This window comes from Mixophyes fleayi, chromosome 6 (genome assembly GCF_038048845.1).
Source record: "Mixophyes fleayi isolate aMixFle1 chromosome 6, aMixFle1.hap1, whole genome shotgun sequence".
In the NCBI taxonomy this organism is placed as follows: domain Eukaryota; kingdom Metazoa; phylum Chordata; class Amphibia; order Anura; family Limnodynastidae; genus Mixophyes; species Mixophyes fleayi.
Window position 1 is genome coordinate 29,237,531 of NC_134407.1, and position 18,098 is coordinate 29,255,628.

General features: G+C 40.5%; 1 protein-coding gene across 5 annotated transcripts in view; it reads left to right on the forward strand.

Annotated features, from left to right (window-relative positions):
- Window positions 1-697: 697 nt before the first annotated feature.
- The window catches only part of IDE (insulin degrading enzyme), a 53,461-nt gene continuing 36,060 nt past the window's right edge, over window positions 698-18,098 (forward strand). The window contains exons 1-10 of one of the 5 annotated variants that reach the window (XM_075216156.1): window positions 698-815; window positions 3,857-4,041; window positions 5,420-5,627; window positions 6,269-6,438; window positions 8,735-8,857; window positions 9,998-10,110; window positions 10,985-11,147; window positions 14,186-14,278; window positions 14,964-15,055; window positions 17,187-17,267. In XM_075216156.1, the coding sequence (XP_075072257.1) occupies window positions 3,882-4,041; window positions 5,420-5,627; window positions 6,269-6,438; window positions 8,735-8,857; window positions 9,998-10,110; window positions 10,985-11,147; window positions 14,186-14,278; window positions 14,964-15,055; window positions 17,187-17,267 (1,203 nt within the window). In that variant the 5' untranslated portion in view covers window positions 698-815; window positions 3,857-3,881. Of the gene's footprint in view, window positions 816-1,081; window positions 1,252-1,637; window positions 1,660-3,856; window positions 4,042-5,419; window positions 5,628-6,268; window positions 6,439-8,734; window positions 8,858-9,997; window positions 10,111-10,984; window positions 11,148-14,185; window positions 14,279-14,963; window positions 15,056-17,186; window positions 17,268-18,098 lie in introns of those variants that run through there. The other 4 variants (XM_075216153.1, XM_075216152.1, XM_075216155.1 and 1 more) reach the window with 4 other exon arrangements.

Here is an 18,098-nt window from a genome sequence, read left to right on the forward strand (position 1 = left end):
ATCCGCTTAACTACCCACCTTGTCGGCTACCTCTCCCTCTCATCCCTTCTTTCCCCCCTCCGTCTCACCCTCGTGTCTCTCAGTCTGTCTACCCCTCCCTTTAGATTGTACGCTCCTTTCAGCAAGGCTTTCTCTCCTCCTGTTTCCACCACTTGTAACTTTGCTCTCCAGCTACTCAGCCCACCTCCTCTTGGACATTCTGCCCTCTGACTCCTCTCGCTTTTCAATGCACCTCTCAGGGGCTCTTAACCTGTCATCCGCACCCACCCTTTTGGGCTCAAGTTAACAGCTGGTGCAATTTTTCCCTCATCCTTTCTCTCTAGCTGTACTTTGAGCTTCCGGAGTTATAGTGCTTACTGTTAAATGTTATGTGTTGTTTCACCTTGTACTGTGCCATTGTCCTTGTACGGCGCTACAGACAATTTGTGGTGCCCTATAAATAAAAATTAATAATAATAATAATAATAATATGGCCCTGATAAGAATGACCCCAGCGCAGTGAGTCAGCAATACTAACCACTGTGTTGCCAACTGCCTTTCAATAGCTTTGATTAGGAAATTGACTGATAAATAAATTTGTGTGTGTGTTAATGTTAATGCAACAGTCATTCTTTATAGTTCAATCAGTAAGTGTGGATCTGGGGATCCTTTAATGCCCATGTCTTTGCCCATGGCTGCGGTGCTGGAGAGTGACTAATCAGCGAGTCCTCCCTCTCTCTCCCTCTCCGTCTAGGTGATATAAGTGGCTCAGACACAGGCAGCAGACCTTCTTCTCCACAGCATTGCCATCTCCTACCAGCCCATTAACAGACCAGGTAGGGTGGTATAGGTAACAGGTGCGGCCTAGCCTAGGCCTCAATCCACGGGCTACCGTTCTGCGCCTTCCCTCACATCACGCAGGTGGTCCGGGCTGACTATCAGGACACACCGTGGATGGTAGCGAACGCTTGGACGGTGTACCGTCTGGCAGCTGAGCGGTGGGCAGAGGGCTGGCAGCGTCCTCCTGCGGTGGCCGGAGGCGGGTATCTCGGCGAACCTGCCGGCTCCATAGGTCAGGGTCGGGTGTCGGTAGGAGGGCTTTGCTCTCACTAGGCGGCCATCATGGGCCGCCCCCTTCTCTCCATCTTGCGGTGCCGGGCCGTGTTGCAGGGTTCCTACCGCCTCGCCAGCTGTCCCGGGGGGCACCGATCAGTCATTGCAGGGTAAGAGGGTGGGACACAGCGGCCTCCAGCACCCCCTCCGCCTGCCCCGGTATGTTAGTACATATCGCCATGTACCGCCATGAGTCAGCACTGTCTAATGCACCCTCATTATACAGGAGCCCTCCCTGGTCTTGTCACACAGTACAGACCTGACCATTATATCACACTGCCAGGATCTACACAGATATATCCCCCATAGCCAGCAACAGAAAGGTGGTCAAGTTTCATTCTTTTCTATGTGCAGTTACTATTAATAAGTAACAGGAAACAGCCATGTGTGTGTCAATAGTGTGCACCAACTTATAGCAACATGTATCAGAGTTCAACAGCGGACATTGCAGAGATCAGCTCCAGCTGTATTTATGGCTTTATTTACACTACACAATGTTTATTCCTTGCTTATGTTGCAATATAATATTTTATTCAGTTACAGCTTTAGATCGTACCATACGAACAGGTATGTGAGCTAGTTATGTCACATAACTTATGTGTCTCTTATAGCTACAGCGTTACACTCAAACAATTCACTTAATCATCTATAGCAATTTCCTTTTTTTTTTTTTTTTAAAGCACCAACACATTTTACATGGTGCTAAACAATTGCTGTAAGCGTTTTACCAGGATCACTTGCTAAATAATAGATGTTTACATCTGAAGATCTACAGTTCCAACCTCTAGTATCTGTCTAGTAACCTTGTTTTGTTTCTGCTACTTAAATATTCCTATAGAGTATATATTTGCTTTGGACATTATGGTACATATTTGACATACATATATGTTTAAATGGCATTATACACATGTAAGGTTAGCTTACATTTTGTTGTAAAAGCATTTATAATCATAAGTTTGTGTAAAGAGTGAGATCCTACACATAATTTTCCCTCTAGTAAGCACAATTTAGAATATTTAAAAACATGATTAAAAACACAGGTTTGCTTTCCTGTGTAATTATTTTGAAATAATAGTTTTGCATACCTAATATTTGTTCTGTTCTTGTTGTTTATCTCAAATGTTATGATTTTTGTATCTTTTGTAGTCCTGTAGTTTCATGTGATTGGGTTAGAAACATTTTCTTAACTATTAGTTATAACTTTCTTTGGCTGTATTACTCACCAGATTTTACATTAAATATCACAGGGTTTGCTTGATTAGAATGTCTTTGCTTCCATCATTAGGTAATGCAATTAATCATGTAATTGTATTTATATTAGTAGTTCTAGTAGTTCTGTTTATCCAAGTATTGTATGGCAGGATTATTGTTATTCTAATAAACTAAATGCATGAGTTCAATTAAATAAGTTTCATGCACCGTTATCCAACCCTCCTTTATGGGCTATGCCAGTGGTTCCCAAACTGTGCGCTGCGGCTCCCTGTGGTGCTGCAACGATCTCACAGGGGGTGCCAAGCCAGTGGTAAGCAAGGTGGGGGACTACTTGGTCATTATTTTGGCTTAGGGTTGCCTTGAAAAAATTATGGAGACCCTAAGTGTGCCTCGAACTGAGAAAGTTTGGAATCCACTGGCCTATGCATTAAAATTTACCATACTGTCCTTTTCATATGTTATAGATTGACACTGAATGACAGCTGAAAATTGTTGTTTGTGAGCTCAAGTGGAGATAGACCCACTCTCTTTCTATGTATTGTAGAGTAGGGGGATCTGTGTTGTCTAGGTTTTCATTCTGTGCTCACAGTCTACCTGTAAATATAGTTCTAATGACCCCACTATAAAGTCAAAGATGATATTTTCTGAAGCTCATCATCCTCATTTATTTATATAGCGCCACTAATTCCTCAGCGCTGTACAGAGAGCTCATTCACATCAGTCCCTGCCCCATTGGAGCTTACAGTCTAAATTCCTTAACGCACACAGAGAGAGACAGACAGACTAGGGTCAATTTGATAGCAGCCAATTAACCTACTAGTAAGTTTTTGGAGTGTGGGAGGAAACCGGAGCACCCGGAGGAAACCCACGCAAACACGAGGGGAACATACAAATTCACAGATAAGGCCATGGTCGGGAATTGAACTCATGACCCCAGCACTGTGAGGCAGAAGTGCTAACCACTTAGCCACCATGCTGCCCACTTTATTTACTGAGTGGTCAATAATCGACAGTATGGAGTCAAGGTCCTTTACACCATAATGTCTGAAAGAAATGTGCAGGTTTTTTTGGGCAAATAAATGAATGGACAAGTTATTTGTATGCAATTACAAAACAGCAGAGAAGTACCACAAAATCATATTGCCTATTCTGAGTATAGGGAGGAAGGTTTTGAGGTACCAATGGTATGATTTTATTTTTCATTTTTACTATGCCATTTTGTTTTAACAAAGGGCCTGGCAACGTTGGCTAATGCAAATTGGTTACCCATATTGGTAATTCTAATAGATTCAATAAAAAAATTAATATACTATATTCATTTTCAACATCATATGTAATGATTTTGGGGTAAGGGACCACTCTGAATGATTCCTAGTTCCATCAGCTGTCCCTTTGTTGATATCTGGGAATCGGGCTTACAGCACGGACCACTATTTTCATATGCGTCCTATGCGTGGCACCTGGTAAAAAGTTATAATTAAGATCATTCTTTCTGTAATGTCCTACATAAGTTTGTTATTAAAATTTGTATTATTTATGTGTTTCTTAACAGATTTCAGCCTAAGACTTGCAGCAAGATGAACTCCCTCGTGATTAAACGAGTTGTAAATGACATTGTCAAGTCTCCTGAGGACAAGAGAGAATATCGTGGTGTTGAGTTTGTAAACGGGATAAAGGCCGTACTTATAAGTGACCCCACAACTGACAAATCTTCATCTGCTCTCGATGTGTACATTGGTATGATGCTTTTCTGCTAATCCTCTGGCATTGCAAACGATCTGTGAGCTAGTGCGGTCTGCTTATTTCCCTATAGTGGTTAGGAATGCTATACGCACAGAGTGGGCTTGGTGGGCTGCAGTTTGCTTCCCTTTGAGTGTTTTTAGAATTGGGCAAAGTTTCAATCTGTTGGTTATCAAATGGGTCGTTTAAGTGCAAAACAGCCCGATCGGTCCAGTTTGACAGCACTGATGTGTCGAGAAATTAGACATAGATCTTGTTCCTTTGCTGATCAGCTGGATGTTCCTATGAGCAGCTGAAGGGATCTTATTGGCTATGCAAATCTGCTATTATTACATGCCCTCCATGCAAAGCACGATAACATGTTCTCCATGCAAAGCACTTTGTGGTTCTCATGTTATGTCTGACTGCAGCCGAGCTCGACAAATGCATCTTTTCAGTCCGTGCCTTAAAACCATAGTTGTTCATATCTGCAAATATGATAGCATAGATAGACGTGTAAGCTTGTGTAGTTTGACATAACATTTGACATTGTATGGGGTGTCCCACAGCCGCTGTGTTAGTGTCAGGTGCAGTTCTAAAGCATATTACAGTACAACACCAAACCTCATATATCTTAATCCAACCTGTATCAAATGTTGGTTACTGGAACCTTTACATGCATTATTTAATTTGCCATCAATTTGTGTTTTATCTGTTTTCCGTCTTATGCATTGTATTTATCTGTTGAATACACATACAATGGTGAGCATCACAAGAGTAACAAGTAAACCATAAGTCCTAAAACAAGCAGAAATCACATAATACCTACTATCTAGCTTAAAGTTGTTGCCATTTGTGGGCTGAATAAAATTTTTCTAGGACATTGCTGAGGCACAAAGTGTCTGTCATGTGATTTCCTATATACTGTTGATTAGCTTCATTCTCTCTAATGTGTGCACACGAAAGACATAACCCCCTATTACCACCATCTTAACCTCACTACCTTTAGCCTGTTACACAATTTCACACAAGACAACTACCCCCGGACCAACATTGTTGTGTGACAGGATCATTTAGCTTATGAGTCACCCTACCTTTGCAGTCTGGCTGGGCCAAGATGCAAAATGTATACTTAACCTCATGTGTCAATCTCCCATTGTCCCATAGATTGTAAGCTTGCGAGCAGGGCCTTCTCACCTCTTTGTCTGTTTTACCCAGTTTGTTTATTAGTTTATTACGTTTGTCCCCAATTGTAAAGCGATACGGAATATGTTGGCGCTATATAAATAAATGATGATGATGATGATTATCTGACCTTTCCTCAACTGTGCTCCCTGCCAATCACTGTGTAATTGGGTCTTCTCTATAACATGCGTAATGTTCTCTTTCCTTACAGGATCGCTTTCCGATCCAGACAACCTTCCTGGCCTTGCTCACTTCTGTGAGCACATGTTGTTCCTGGGCACAAAGAAATACCCCCATGAGAACGAATACAGACAGTTTCTAAGCGAGCATGCTGGGAGCTCCAATGCCTTCACTAGCGGAGAACATACCAACTACTACTTTGATGTGTCTCATGAACACCTTGAGGGAGCACTGGACAGGTAAAGCATGTGAAGGGACTCTCATTGCAATTCCTTTTTGTAATAGAGGTAGAGATAACATTACATACATGTCCAATGGGTTCAGTAACTGCGTGCCGTATATAATGGCATATAGATCTCTTTTCTACATCTTTCCTGTGGGCTCCACCTACATTATGGCTGTCCACGTGGGTAGCACTACAGATATTAATACATCTTTTGCGGCATTATTTCCCCAGTGATTTTCTTGATTTTCATTCTTCTCTAACATGACAAGAAACAACTCTTGTGGGTTAGCTTTTAAAGGGGGTATCCTGTACCCTCAGTGTAGCGAATGAGGGGGGTCCCTCTCATGTTTGCTCTAGCTGGCAGGGGGTGTCAGATTGCGGTACACTAGCTTATTTTCACTGCAGCTTAAAGCTATATATTCTAATCCGTTCAATCTCTAATATAGTTATATTGATGAGGAAGTAACAGATTGGGGTCACCGGGTATGTGAGCTGTGGTGCGATTCCCGTGTCCTGGCTTTATGTGATGGGGCAAATTATAGTAAAGGTGGTGAAAACCTTTAGAGTGATGATGCGACTCTATTTCTTATTGGCTGTCCTCTGTTTATTATATTGTATTCATTACGAAGTATTTTATTATTTCTTATGTTTCAGGTTTGCCCAGTTTTTCCTGGCACCTCTGTTTGATGAGAGCTGTAAGGACAGGGAGGTAAATGCAGTGGATTCTGAGCATGAGAAGAATTTGATGAACGACGCCTGGAGACTCTTCCAGCTGGAGAAAGCAACCGGAAACCCCAAGCACCCGTTCCACAAATTTGGAACAGGTGAGTAATATCTCCTCCTTAGGAGCAGTGCTGCGTATACTGAACCTCGTCCGATTCTCTTCCCATTCATTTATTTCTGCATAATGTGTACGTGTCAACACAATACTGGTCAGCAAAAAAAAAAAGAATATATCTGACTTCTTGAAAGCAGGTTTTATTAATGGATAGAAAAAGGTCTTATGGAATTTTTGAGTTAAGGCATCGTTAAATTCAAATTTGGTTTCTGGATCTCATCTTTGTCCGTATTGAAGTGTAACTGGTGGAATGTCATTGCTACCTTCCTACAGCTACAATCAAACACTAAGTGGGTAGATTAATCAAACCTTCTAAAATGGAAAAGTGGAGGTGTTGTCCATAGCAACCAATCAGATTCTAGCTATACAGTGCGTTCTAGAAACTGATGGCTAGAATCTGACTGGTTGCCATGAGCAACAACTTCCGTTTCCTTTTTAGGGGTAGATCTAGCCAACCTTCTCAGTGTGTAACTGATGTCAATGGACAGAGCCTCTGCAATGTTCATTTAGCACCTGTGTGGGACACTGACACAGCACATTTTGAATTTCGGTTGTTATGCATTGCTTATGCCAGCATGAGAAACTGTTCTTGTGATGGTGGTATTGAGTTGTCCTGAACTGTAGTGGCCCGTGCATGAAAACACCACAGTTCTGCTATTTGAGAGAGAGGGAAGGGGGATGTTTGTTTGAAACTTACATCTTAGTGGCCTTTTAAAAGCTAACTCGCCCATCTCTAAAAGTACAATTTAACTTGTGTAAAATAAAACCTAATAACATTCACAAATCTATAGTACAAGTTAACCCGTGCATGATACTCATGCATTCTAGTCAAATCAAGCTACTTAAGGTGTTAAAAAGGTTCTTGTCATGCATTTGGGCCTAGCCCAGGCCTCCTCAGGGGAAGAGTTACTTCCCGACGCAAGCGCCCTTTTTTAACGTGGTTTTGTCCACATGTCACCACCTCATCATTTTTCTCCATCACCTCATCCTTCATCTTCATCGCCACATCCCTTATCAAGCTACTTAAGGTGTTAAAAACTCCCCACTGTCACCCCCGGCAACCACCAACCACTTCCAACTTTATGAATAGATTCCTCTTGCCTGGTTTTGTCGTGGTCTTGTGGCTGCAGTAGACAAAATACTGGAACTAGATTTTTGCCCTTTTTTACTTGTCGGCCTTTGCAAATAATTCAGGTCTTTCAATGTTTATATACTTGGTTACTTATGGTTTTAAGCCATGATCATTTCGGAAATACAGTTGTAGAGTTTGTTTTAAATGATGCACCATAGATGAGGATTACATGGAAAATCATCTGTTATATTGTTACTGATCTCTGGTGTGGATGTGATTAGCGAGGGATGTTTGACTTTAATTGCAGAGAAAAAACAATTCTGTCATTCCTGGCTATAAACACCTTTTATACTGTTTAGAGTTCCATTATCAGTCTGAGCTACACCAGCTGTAAGTTTCCTTCTCAATGTCCAGCATCTAAGAACAAGGCTGCTGTTCTCTCAGACCAAGCTCACATAATAGCGTGGCGGATTGCTGTTCTATTTTTAGTGCTTTGTCTATACAAGTTAGGCAGGCGACTGTGTGGTAGTGCCGTGGATATAACGTTTTTTTAGTGATGGTATTTATGGAAGTATTCTTGTATGTTGGCCCACATGTGGACACGATAAATAGAATGCTTCTACAGGTAATTAACACAAGTGTAGCCATTGTGTCTGTGAATTTGTATAGGAAATAGATGGAAGTCTTTTTTATTACCTCCTGTCTCATGTGTTGACAGTCATTTTATAATGAGATCTGAGCTTTGTATTTACTAATCTAATATTTTGTTATCCAATAGTGAAATTTTGTGTTCAGCCTCTTTTTTATTTATTTTTTTGTTTGTTTTCATTGATCTAGAATGTAGCAACAAATAGAACTTGCTATTAGTATAGTTTCCTTAGGCCAGGCCAAGAGGTGACGTTTTACAATAGTGGAGTGTCTGGTACTAGCAGGTTGATTGGCTGCTGACTTAATGGACCCTAATGTGTTTGTGTGGCAGGGAATGTAGACTGCACCATAGAGCTGCCATGAATGATTCAGTATTTCTCTGTAAAGCTCCACGTCATATGGTGCATTATACATATAAATAGCACAGCAGAAATAGAATAAATATAATGCATGTCTGTAATCACGCTAATATCACACATGACCCCTTCTGCTATCCTTGATTGGACGGCTGAAACAGTTTTCATAGTAGGAAATGAATTGTTTCTTTTGTATTTGTTTTCAGGCAATAGGCTCACACTTGAGACAAGGCCTACACAGGAAGGAATAGATGTTCGTGAAGAGTTGCTCAAATTCCACTCCACAAACTATTCATCTAACCTCATGTGTATTTGTGTACTTGGAAGAGGTAAACTTTTATCCTGACTACTATAATGTAAAATGTGTGTCTGATAGTAATGGTTTGTATAAATCCAAGGCTAACCTTCAGTGTAATAACTGGTATACCTCATCTGAGGGAATGTATTCCTTTTTGTAGCAGGGCGATGTGTCCACAACACTATTTTTAAATGGGTTGATATATACTCAAAGTTCTAAATATCAAACCACATGTTGTAACCCTTTTCTCAGCGAGCTGATTCATTTTTAATTCCAGTATATCTTCAGAAGTCCGTATTCTGATAGTAACTGACGCAAACTTAATTCAGATGTTGGTTAAGCGGATATTATCTGTTTAGCAGTGTTGGCAACATACCACGAAAAGTTTGAATAGCGCAAAAAAGTATAAATGTTTCATGATATGTTGCACTTGCAGGCTTCTGCAATAGGTCTCTACCATCACATCTGAAAGCTAAAAGTTATAGAAGCCTAAAATGACTGACAATAAAGAACCAAAACTTCAAGAATAACTCGACTTAAAAATAAAATTTTTGGTGACATTCATTATATGCAACTACAATACGCTATCATGTGTTACTTACCAACGCAGAAAGGTTAGGAGATTCAGATGGTGAGGAGAATGCAGCAAGTGGCCCTCTGTATTATGCAACCACTAGACAGATGTTGTCAATGCCCCTCCCCGGGGAAATTCCCATTCATACATGTAGGAAGCTTACAGGGGAGGGGCATTGACAACACAACTGCCCGCTCAAGTTGGGCAAGACCTTAGCTATGGTCAAGCAGGGGAAGAGCGTCCCCCCTTCACTTCAACCTGTTATCACAGGAGTGGTTGATTGCTAAGAACGGTAGCACTTTTCTAGTTGCAAAAGCACTAATATTATACATGCCCATATGACACTACCCTAACAATATAGAGGTGAGCAGCACTGGATCACTAAATATCAGGGGACCCACCAGATGGTACGAATGCTATAGTGTTGGGAAGTAATATATTTTAGCTGTATATACTTAAAACATATTTTGTTCTTGGTGGCATTGAGTACTGATGTTTCATAATCTATGTGAACCTTTGTTCTCCATCTTGAATTTTAAGCTGTTTGATCATAAGCCTTGAAAGACAGTGACCGTTTTTCTCTTATACATTACACAGAAACCCTTGATGAGCTGACAGAGATACTTGTGAAGCTGTTTGCAGAAGTTGAGCATAAAAATGTCACCCTGCCAGAATTTCCTGACAATCCTTTTCAGAAGGAATATCTCCAGGTGAGAGATCGCTGTACTGATGACATCTGAAAGGGCAGAAGAGGATGCGTTGCTCATCGCTGATAATTGCAACTGACCTGATATGACTTAGCTAGGTTAATGTTAAATGCTAGAGCTCATGAAATGACCACATAAACTTGGCCACACACTTAGTGGGGCACATGAATCATGTCTGATCGTATTCTAATTACCTCACACGCGTCTCAAGTCATTGGAATGACTGAAAAACCCAATTAACCAATCAAAATCTGACTGATAAAATACATGTCTGCAACTCTCTTCATTGGAGGAAAAACCCCTAGAAGGATAGACTAAGTACAGTCTGTGTCCCCTGCAGTCTGTACTTAGCTGTTGCTCTTACACACAGGGCCAAAAAAGGGTGTGGCATGTGAGGGTGTGAGCAGGGAGCCCAATCACAAACCCTAATCAACAGATTTATGTAGGTGGTAGTTTAGCCTTAAGATCTGCTGGAGTGCCAAAAAGCATTATGGGAAAGATGCACCAAAGAACGGCAACTGTACTGGATGATGAGCTCTGTAAGTAGACTTACCTGCACCATCGCAGAAATTAGGTAAAGTCCTATAAGAATATTTTTGTACATTCACCTTAATTCATACGTTGGACAAGTGGAGAGCAACATTTTAAGTAAGTGAACCCATATTTTTTAAGGACTATCCACCTCCCAATGCAGGTCAATCCTTTTCTAAGTAACCTATAGACAAGTACATCCATTGTCTGTCACTTGGAAGAACTAAGTTAGCTTATGATTAGGTCTTATAAGTGGCCATCACTAATGTTCTTGACCGATGAGAGTTTATTAAGAATAACATAGAAAATGACTATTTGGTGTTTTTTTTTCTTTTTTCTTTTATAGAAAATGTACAAGATCGTGCCTATTAAGGACATCCGAAATCTGTATGTCACATTCCCAATCCCTGACCTCCAGAAGTATTACAAATCTAACCCAGGTCATTACCTTGGACATCTCATTGGTCACGAAGGCCCCGGAAGTCTTCTCTCTGAGCTTAAGGCTAAAGGTACCACTGCCTAATGTCTTATATGTCCACTTCTACTTTGTATCAGGTTTTCACATGTTGTACTTGAACATTTCCATAGAGTGCTCCTTAAAGTGAACTGGTCACTAGGGTGATTCCCAAAAATCTTTGTTTGAAAATGACAACCACCAACCCACCAAAATGTGCCATTATGTGAAAAAAACATGACGGTAATTTTTATTTTGAAATCATATTATATTTAGAACTTGCACAACTCAACCAAAGTTTATAATATGACGATTACATTGCGACAATGCAGAACGGTAATTTGTTTCATAACATATTAAATATTAATGTATTTTTCATCAAATATTTTAAACAATCACCAAGTTTACATTCGTCACTTTCATAATGGTCTCTTGATGGCAACAGTTTTTGTTGGCGTGTAGAACTTACTGCGATGCTCCTCCACAACCTGCAAAAGGAACTGCTTCTGTTCCTCGTTTCGTGTTATTGAAGCATTGAATTCTTGCATTAGCGTCACACCTCTCAGCAAGATCATTTACTACGTTCACGGTGTCTGCAATCTTCTGACCGTTTTGGTATGATTCAAGGTTTTGCCATTCTGCCGGGTCATACTCCAAAAATTCCTCAAGACAGACCAAGAATTTTGAACAAACTCAGCGTTGATCTTGTGACGAAGTTATGTAAACCCTTTAATGCTGGCTGAAGACCTGGTGGAATATGTTTCAGAGGATTGTCAGATCCATCTGAGTGATAGCAGCAGCCATAAGTTTTTTGTTTTTTTTCTCTGACACTTAATCAAAGAAACTGAAACCAACCAATATTTCTGGAAGATACCATTGATGGTTGTTAAATGCCTTTTTGGCTGCCATTGCAACTTCTTTGGATACACAGACAGTGCATGTAACAAGGCAAGGTCACTCCTTGGAGCTGCAGTAGGTGATGAGCTCTGGAACCAGTATCTCACATAAATGTCAGTAATGAACAGACAAACTTCCTGCAGATGATGCCAAACTTTGTCACAGTACAATATCCTACGAGTCTTCCGTGACCCCTCCACCCCCCCCCCCTCCCCTTCTGTGCAAGCTTGGCCATGCCCCGAAGCTGACGAACTTCGGCTTATTTTTAGGGTAGGGCTTATATTACTAGCTCTATGAAAAATCATGCTAGGGCTCCTTTTCAGGGTAGGTCTGGTTTTTGGAGATATACAGAAATGACAATGAATATCTCCCATATTATCATCAACATCATCATCATCAACATTTATTTATATATCACTTATTGACATGACTACAATGCATTAGGTTATTAATGTTCATTTCTATTTGTTCCTGCAATTATACAGCATTAATAGCAATATTTGTAATGCATATTCTTAACATAAATTGTGTATTGGCAAAGTCACTATGTCTGATATTGTGGAGAATCATATAACATCAAACTTTGATCATCTTGTGCAAGTTGAAATTATGCACTGAATAAAAAAACTTTATGATTCATTGTCTGCATACCAAGTGGAACCGAATGATGAAATTGTCCGTTGGAGATGGGATCACCCTAACACTGTAGGAGAAATCACCATATCTCTGAAGTAGCTTCAGACGGTCTACTAAATCTAAAAACTAAATGAGGGGACGACGACTTGGGGCCCCTTTCTGAAGAGGACGTGAAAGTGTAAAGGATGTACTTCATGTCTCTGGTATCTGCAGAAACAACTTGGATTGGCCGAAATGTAGGTCTCTTGGCACGTGCTTTGGGGGTGTCGGGTGATGCCGGGATTCTGGGTTAAGCTGTTGGGAGTGTGTACATGATACAGTAACTCCAGCCCCTCCCTTTGACCCCCAATGGGGGGGGGGGGGGGGGTTGGTGTTTCTTTTTTTTTCTTCTCTCGGTTTTTTTTTTTGTTTTTTTTTATTAAATATTTTCTTGGAAGAAAATATGAATGAAAACATTTATAAATATATTATTTAACTGGGTGACATTGGCACAGGTCTTCATAGCGAGAACTTGTCTTGCCAGAGAACCCCCTGAGTTGCAGAAGTGGAAAGCTCTTGATGATGCAATGAACCATGAACAGTATTTGTACACTGGTAGGAAGGCAGTACATAAGTATCACACACTTTGGTACACGTCAAGGCACACATAGAGTGTTCTAGGGATTTGAAAATCAATAGATGGAATAAGATTCCTCTTGGTATTAATAATAATACCAAGGTTTATTTATAGGGCGCCACATGAGGTCCACAGTGCGGTACATGGTATAACAGTACAGTAAACAAATAACACTACAACTCTCAATACAGCTACTGGGATGCAAGGGGAATATTTACCGCAGGCTAGACCCTGTGCCCATTAGTGTGGGAGCATCTAACGGGTTTAGGATGCCTATCCCTGTGTACAGTCTGTAAAGTTCCCAATGTATAAATAAACCTATAAATTGCCTGTGTTTTACCTTCACTGCAGTTTTGTTTGTGATCTTCATGTAATCTCTGTAGTCTAAAGCAAAGTGATGTAAATGTTGAGAAGTGCTCATTTAGTGACTAAATATAATGTAGGTATAAGTGCGTCAATTTTTAAGCTTTTCTTGAGTTTTTGTTTTGATGTAAAAGACACTTGAAAATGCAATAAAAATGGAAACACTGGAAGCATCACCGTTTCAGTGACTGAGGCAATGCCTGGGTAATATTGGTTCATAGTGATTTGATTATGAAGCTACATTCTCAATGAAAGAAAATAGCTGCCTCCACTGTGTGTATCCGACAGATCAACATAAAAAGGGAATTCCACCAATTTTTTCTTTCCTTTTCTCAGTTGGTTATTTAACAAATCAATGTTTTTTTTCATGCTGACTTATGGTGGAAATCGTGTACATACTACAGCTGTTATAAGGTGTTTGTTTGCATTGTAATCCAGCCATCAAACTTAAGTACAGATTTCTGTTTCACAGGACCCTTTTTGCTTTCTGTGATTTATTCACTACAGTATAAAACCACACAGAACTCTCTCTGATTAGATACTTGTGGTGTTGTCATTCTTACAATTCTGTTTATTCATAGGCTGGGTAAATACTCTGGTTGGAGGCCAGAAGGAAGGAGCAAAAGGATTCATGTTCTTCATTATTAATGTGGATCTGACTGAAGAAGGCCTGTGTAAGTAGTGCATTACATTGTTATAATACTGTGATCTGACGCTGTAGTGGTGGAGCTGGGTGATAGGAGGATCTCTGCCAAGATTCTAGAATGTTGTATTAGTCTGCCCATCGCCTACCCGCAGTGTAGGCTGGTTATCATCGGTGCAGCTTATCAATGCACGAAGAGCTAGTCACGTCACTGAGGCAGGAATTACTGCAGCGCTTTAATCTGATACAACTCTGTTCTGTAATTTAATATAATAAAAACAAAACCTGAAGCTAATTTGTATACACACAATGTTACATAAGTCCTAGTTAAATATACCAGTAAAACTAGATGTGTGCAGTGACTCTATCAGGGTGTGTGTGTGTGTGTGTGTGTGTGTGTGTGTGTACAGATCAAAGATATATCCGGGTTAATATCTAGTAATTTACAGGACGGTCCATTATTCCTTATAATACCCATGTCTTCCTATTCATTGAAAATCATTCTTTTTATATGTGATGTATAAATATTTCTGCCCTATATGAGAATATTCCGCATAACCTCTGACGTCCGTGCCCTGTGTTACAGCCTATGATCTCCTTATTTGATGTCCGGACTCCTTAGTGAAATATGACTTTCTATAGAGTATACTAAATATTTCACGGCTGCATGGCTGTGTTTATTTCATTAATTACTCTGTGCGCCTCTTGTTTTCTAGTGCACGTGGATGACATCATTTTCCACATGTTTCAGTACATCCAAAAACTGCGGACAGAGGGACCCCGGGAATGGGTGTTCCAGGAGTGCAAGGTGAGCCCCCGTCTCCCAATATCATCTCTGAGCTCTCATAGCCCTGCTCCAAAACATTCTGTGATTGTTATCGCATGGCTTTACTGCGCTTGTGCCAAGTTTGTTAAAATTGACATGTATGTTTTACCCTTTTACTTTTTTTTTTTTTCTGCTTTTGCATTGTTGAAATGTAAAAATAAAACCATTTAAAGGTACAGCGCTGTGTAATTAGTGGCAGCATATAAAAAGCTGATGATGATCAAGATAGGAAAAGAAAATGAGACAAGTACAGTATGCTACTGAGAAAACACAAGGCAAATAAAAATGTAACATGTTCTGCACCATAGGCCAACAGACAGCTGCATTATCTGTGTTTGTTCTGTGCTTTACAACGGCATAAAAGCAGAAACTGTGCTTGGGTGCTGGAGACCTGGACTCCCATTCATTGCCTTACTTTACAGCAGACAGACATTGTCCTTAATCCTATGCGGTGTGTCATGCGGGCCGCTCACCCGCCATCAGTGACAGCCCCGAGACAGTCGATAATCATTGTGAATGATCATTTCTATGGAACGTTGTACAGCTCAACCAGGATACGGTGCTTCTGTATTATATTATCCACTGATCACGTTATCACCAGGGAGAATGTTTTATTTATTTTTTTCATCAAAAACCCCCAAAATGCCCTACTTGTCACCATTTAAAAACGTAAGACAGTTGGGTGTTTGGAGAGCTGTGAATGAGTGGCACTATGATAACCATGTTTGTTTGACGAAGGATGTGAATTCACCTGACCCTTTGTGCTATCTGAATATATATATATAGGCATTTAATCCTGTGATTTACTCCCAGTGGATTTCTGGGTTGTTGTATTAGGGCTTTGCGGTGCTCAGTCTGCTCCTGTTTATAGTTTGAAATGGTATCTGCCTATTTTACTTTTCCTGTTTCTGCACTGCACCATCATGGCTGATCAGTCGTTCAGGTCCACAGACAGAACCCCGGTGTCTGCAAAGCCCATTATTGTCTATCCGTATGATACCTTTCCAGGAGGCTCCGACGCATCTTCTGATGAACAAAAGCCGGTGTTTGTGGCTGAATCCGGTGCACTTTACAGGCTCCTGAGTTACTTGGCCCAACATAAGTAGTACAAGAAAAATATTAATTAATATGTAATGTATTTGGGGCCATGCATGACAAAGGGCAACCGACTAGAAACATAACATTTAACTCTTCTAATAAGTTGTAAACTCTGGCAAACAAGCAGTTTTATATTCCTTCCCTTTTATCTTTGTTACCATTGTTTTGGCTTCCTACTCTAGGTTGATGGGAAAACTGTTTCTGCTTTCTAAGTAAAAGTAATAAGCGTTAATATTTTGGTGCTGCATTAGGCTGACTATAGGCGGGTATTTGGAAAACTCCTGCATGTAACTACCGCTTGCAGTCAATGGGAGGCAAGGGGTTCAATTGAGGACATGCCATCGCCCCCAGTACGTTCTCTTGCCGTCAGCACAAGTATATATGGCAAGCAGCCTCCACAAATTGCTGCCATACTCCCACCCGTGTGTGTGTGTGTGTATAGGGTCATTGAAACTAATAGATTCCATTCCTACATCCTTTTACCAGCTTCTAGTAAAAGCAGGATTTGATGTCAGTGTGGACGGGACCTTACTTTATTCTCCATTCATTATTGCATGGAGACAACTCCACCCAAAAGAAAGTTTTTAGTTTTTGGTGGAGATCACATTACGATAAGGTAAAATACCCAATTCTTACTTGCCTTCAGCAGCGCTGTCCCTGTGGATTACCCTGTAAGCTCCAAGGGTCCAGAGCTGTAGTCCGATCTAGTAAGTCAGGCCTCCTTCAAACACACAGCAGTATTTGTTGATGTCCCTCCATCAGTTTGTATAAATGGGAAGTTCATGGCAAGTGTAGAGGGATGAAACTGCCTTGAAGCCGTCTGCTAGATCCGGGCAACACCTTACAAACGATAAATAGAACTTATTTTAAAATTCTTATTATTTTGAGTAGAGTTCTATAATTCTAGCTGTATTCTGCATGTGGAAAATGAGGACGGCGGCTGAAGGTCTCCCTGGTTTTTATCTGTAAAAGGATTCCAGCATTTTGCTCTAATGCTTCCCTGTTCTCATTCTAGGACTTGAATGCAGTTGCCTTTCGATTTAAAGACAAAGAGCATCCACGCGGGTACACCTCAAAAGTTGCTGGATTGTTGCATGTAAGTGTCCAAACATGTTCAGTTTAACTTTTTTGTTGGCTATAATCCATGATGCTAAAATAAATTAGACATTATCTGTGACCCAGGGGGTTTATCCTAAACCACAGCTTCCAGTAATCTCGGTCAGCCGACAAGTGACCAGATATGTTGTAGGGTCATCTGAGCCACAGGTTGATAAAACTTCCTATATACAAATGTATGTTTATGTGCAGACATCAAGGCTTTGTATAAATTATACATTACAATGTAAACTAATATTACAGCATATACAATTCAAGTGTAATTGTCCTAAGAGGTAATTAATGAAACACTACCACCCCCCAGTGTCTTATATAGGAACTACAAGTAAGCAAACAAAATGTACATATCTGGGGGTAAATGTATGAGAGTCCGATTTCTGCAAGTCGCCGGAAATCGTCGACTTTGCAGTGAAAATTTAAGGCAGCGATGGCTTGTAAAGGCAAACTTGCCTTTACAAGCCATCGCTGCCTTAAATTTTACCTGCAAAGCCACCGATTTCCGGCGACTTGCAGAAATCGGACTCTCATACATTTACCCTCTGTTCTCATTGGCATCAGTATAGTTTCAGACAACTTGATTGATGTAAAAGTCTTCTCTGCTGCCCAGAACATCCCATTTGGGGAATCTGTGATTTCAGATATGTGTTTGTCAGGGTCGCAAAACCATCAATTCTGTGATGGTCTTGCCTTAGGCTCGCCTAACCAAAAGCTGGAAAATACAACAAAACATTACCTTCTGAAACACAGATCCTTAGATCATGTGATGCGCATCAGGAGCAAAACCTGATTATACAGTAAAGCTGTTTAAAGG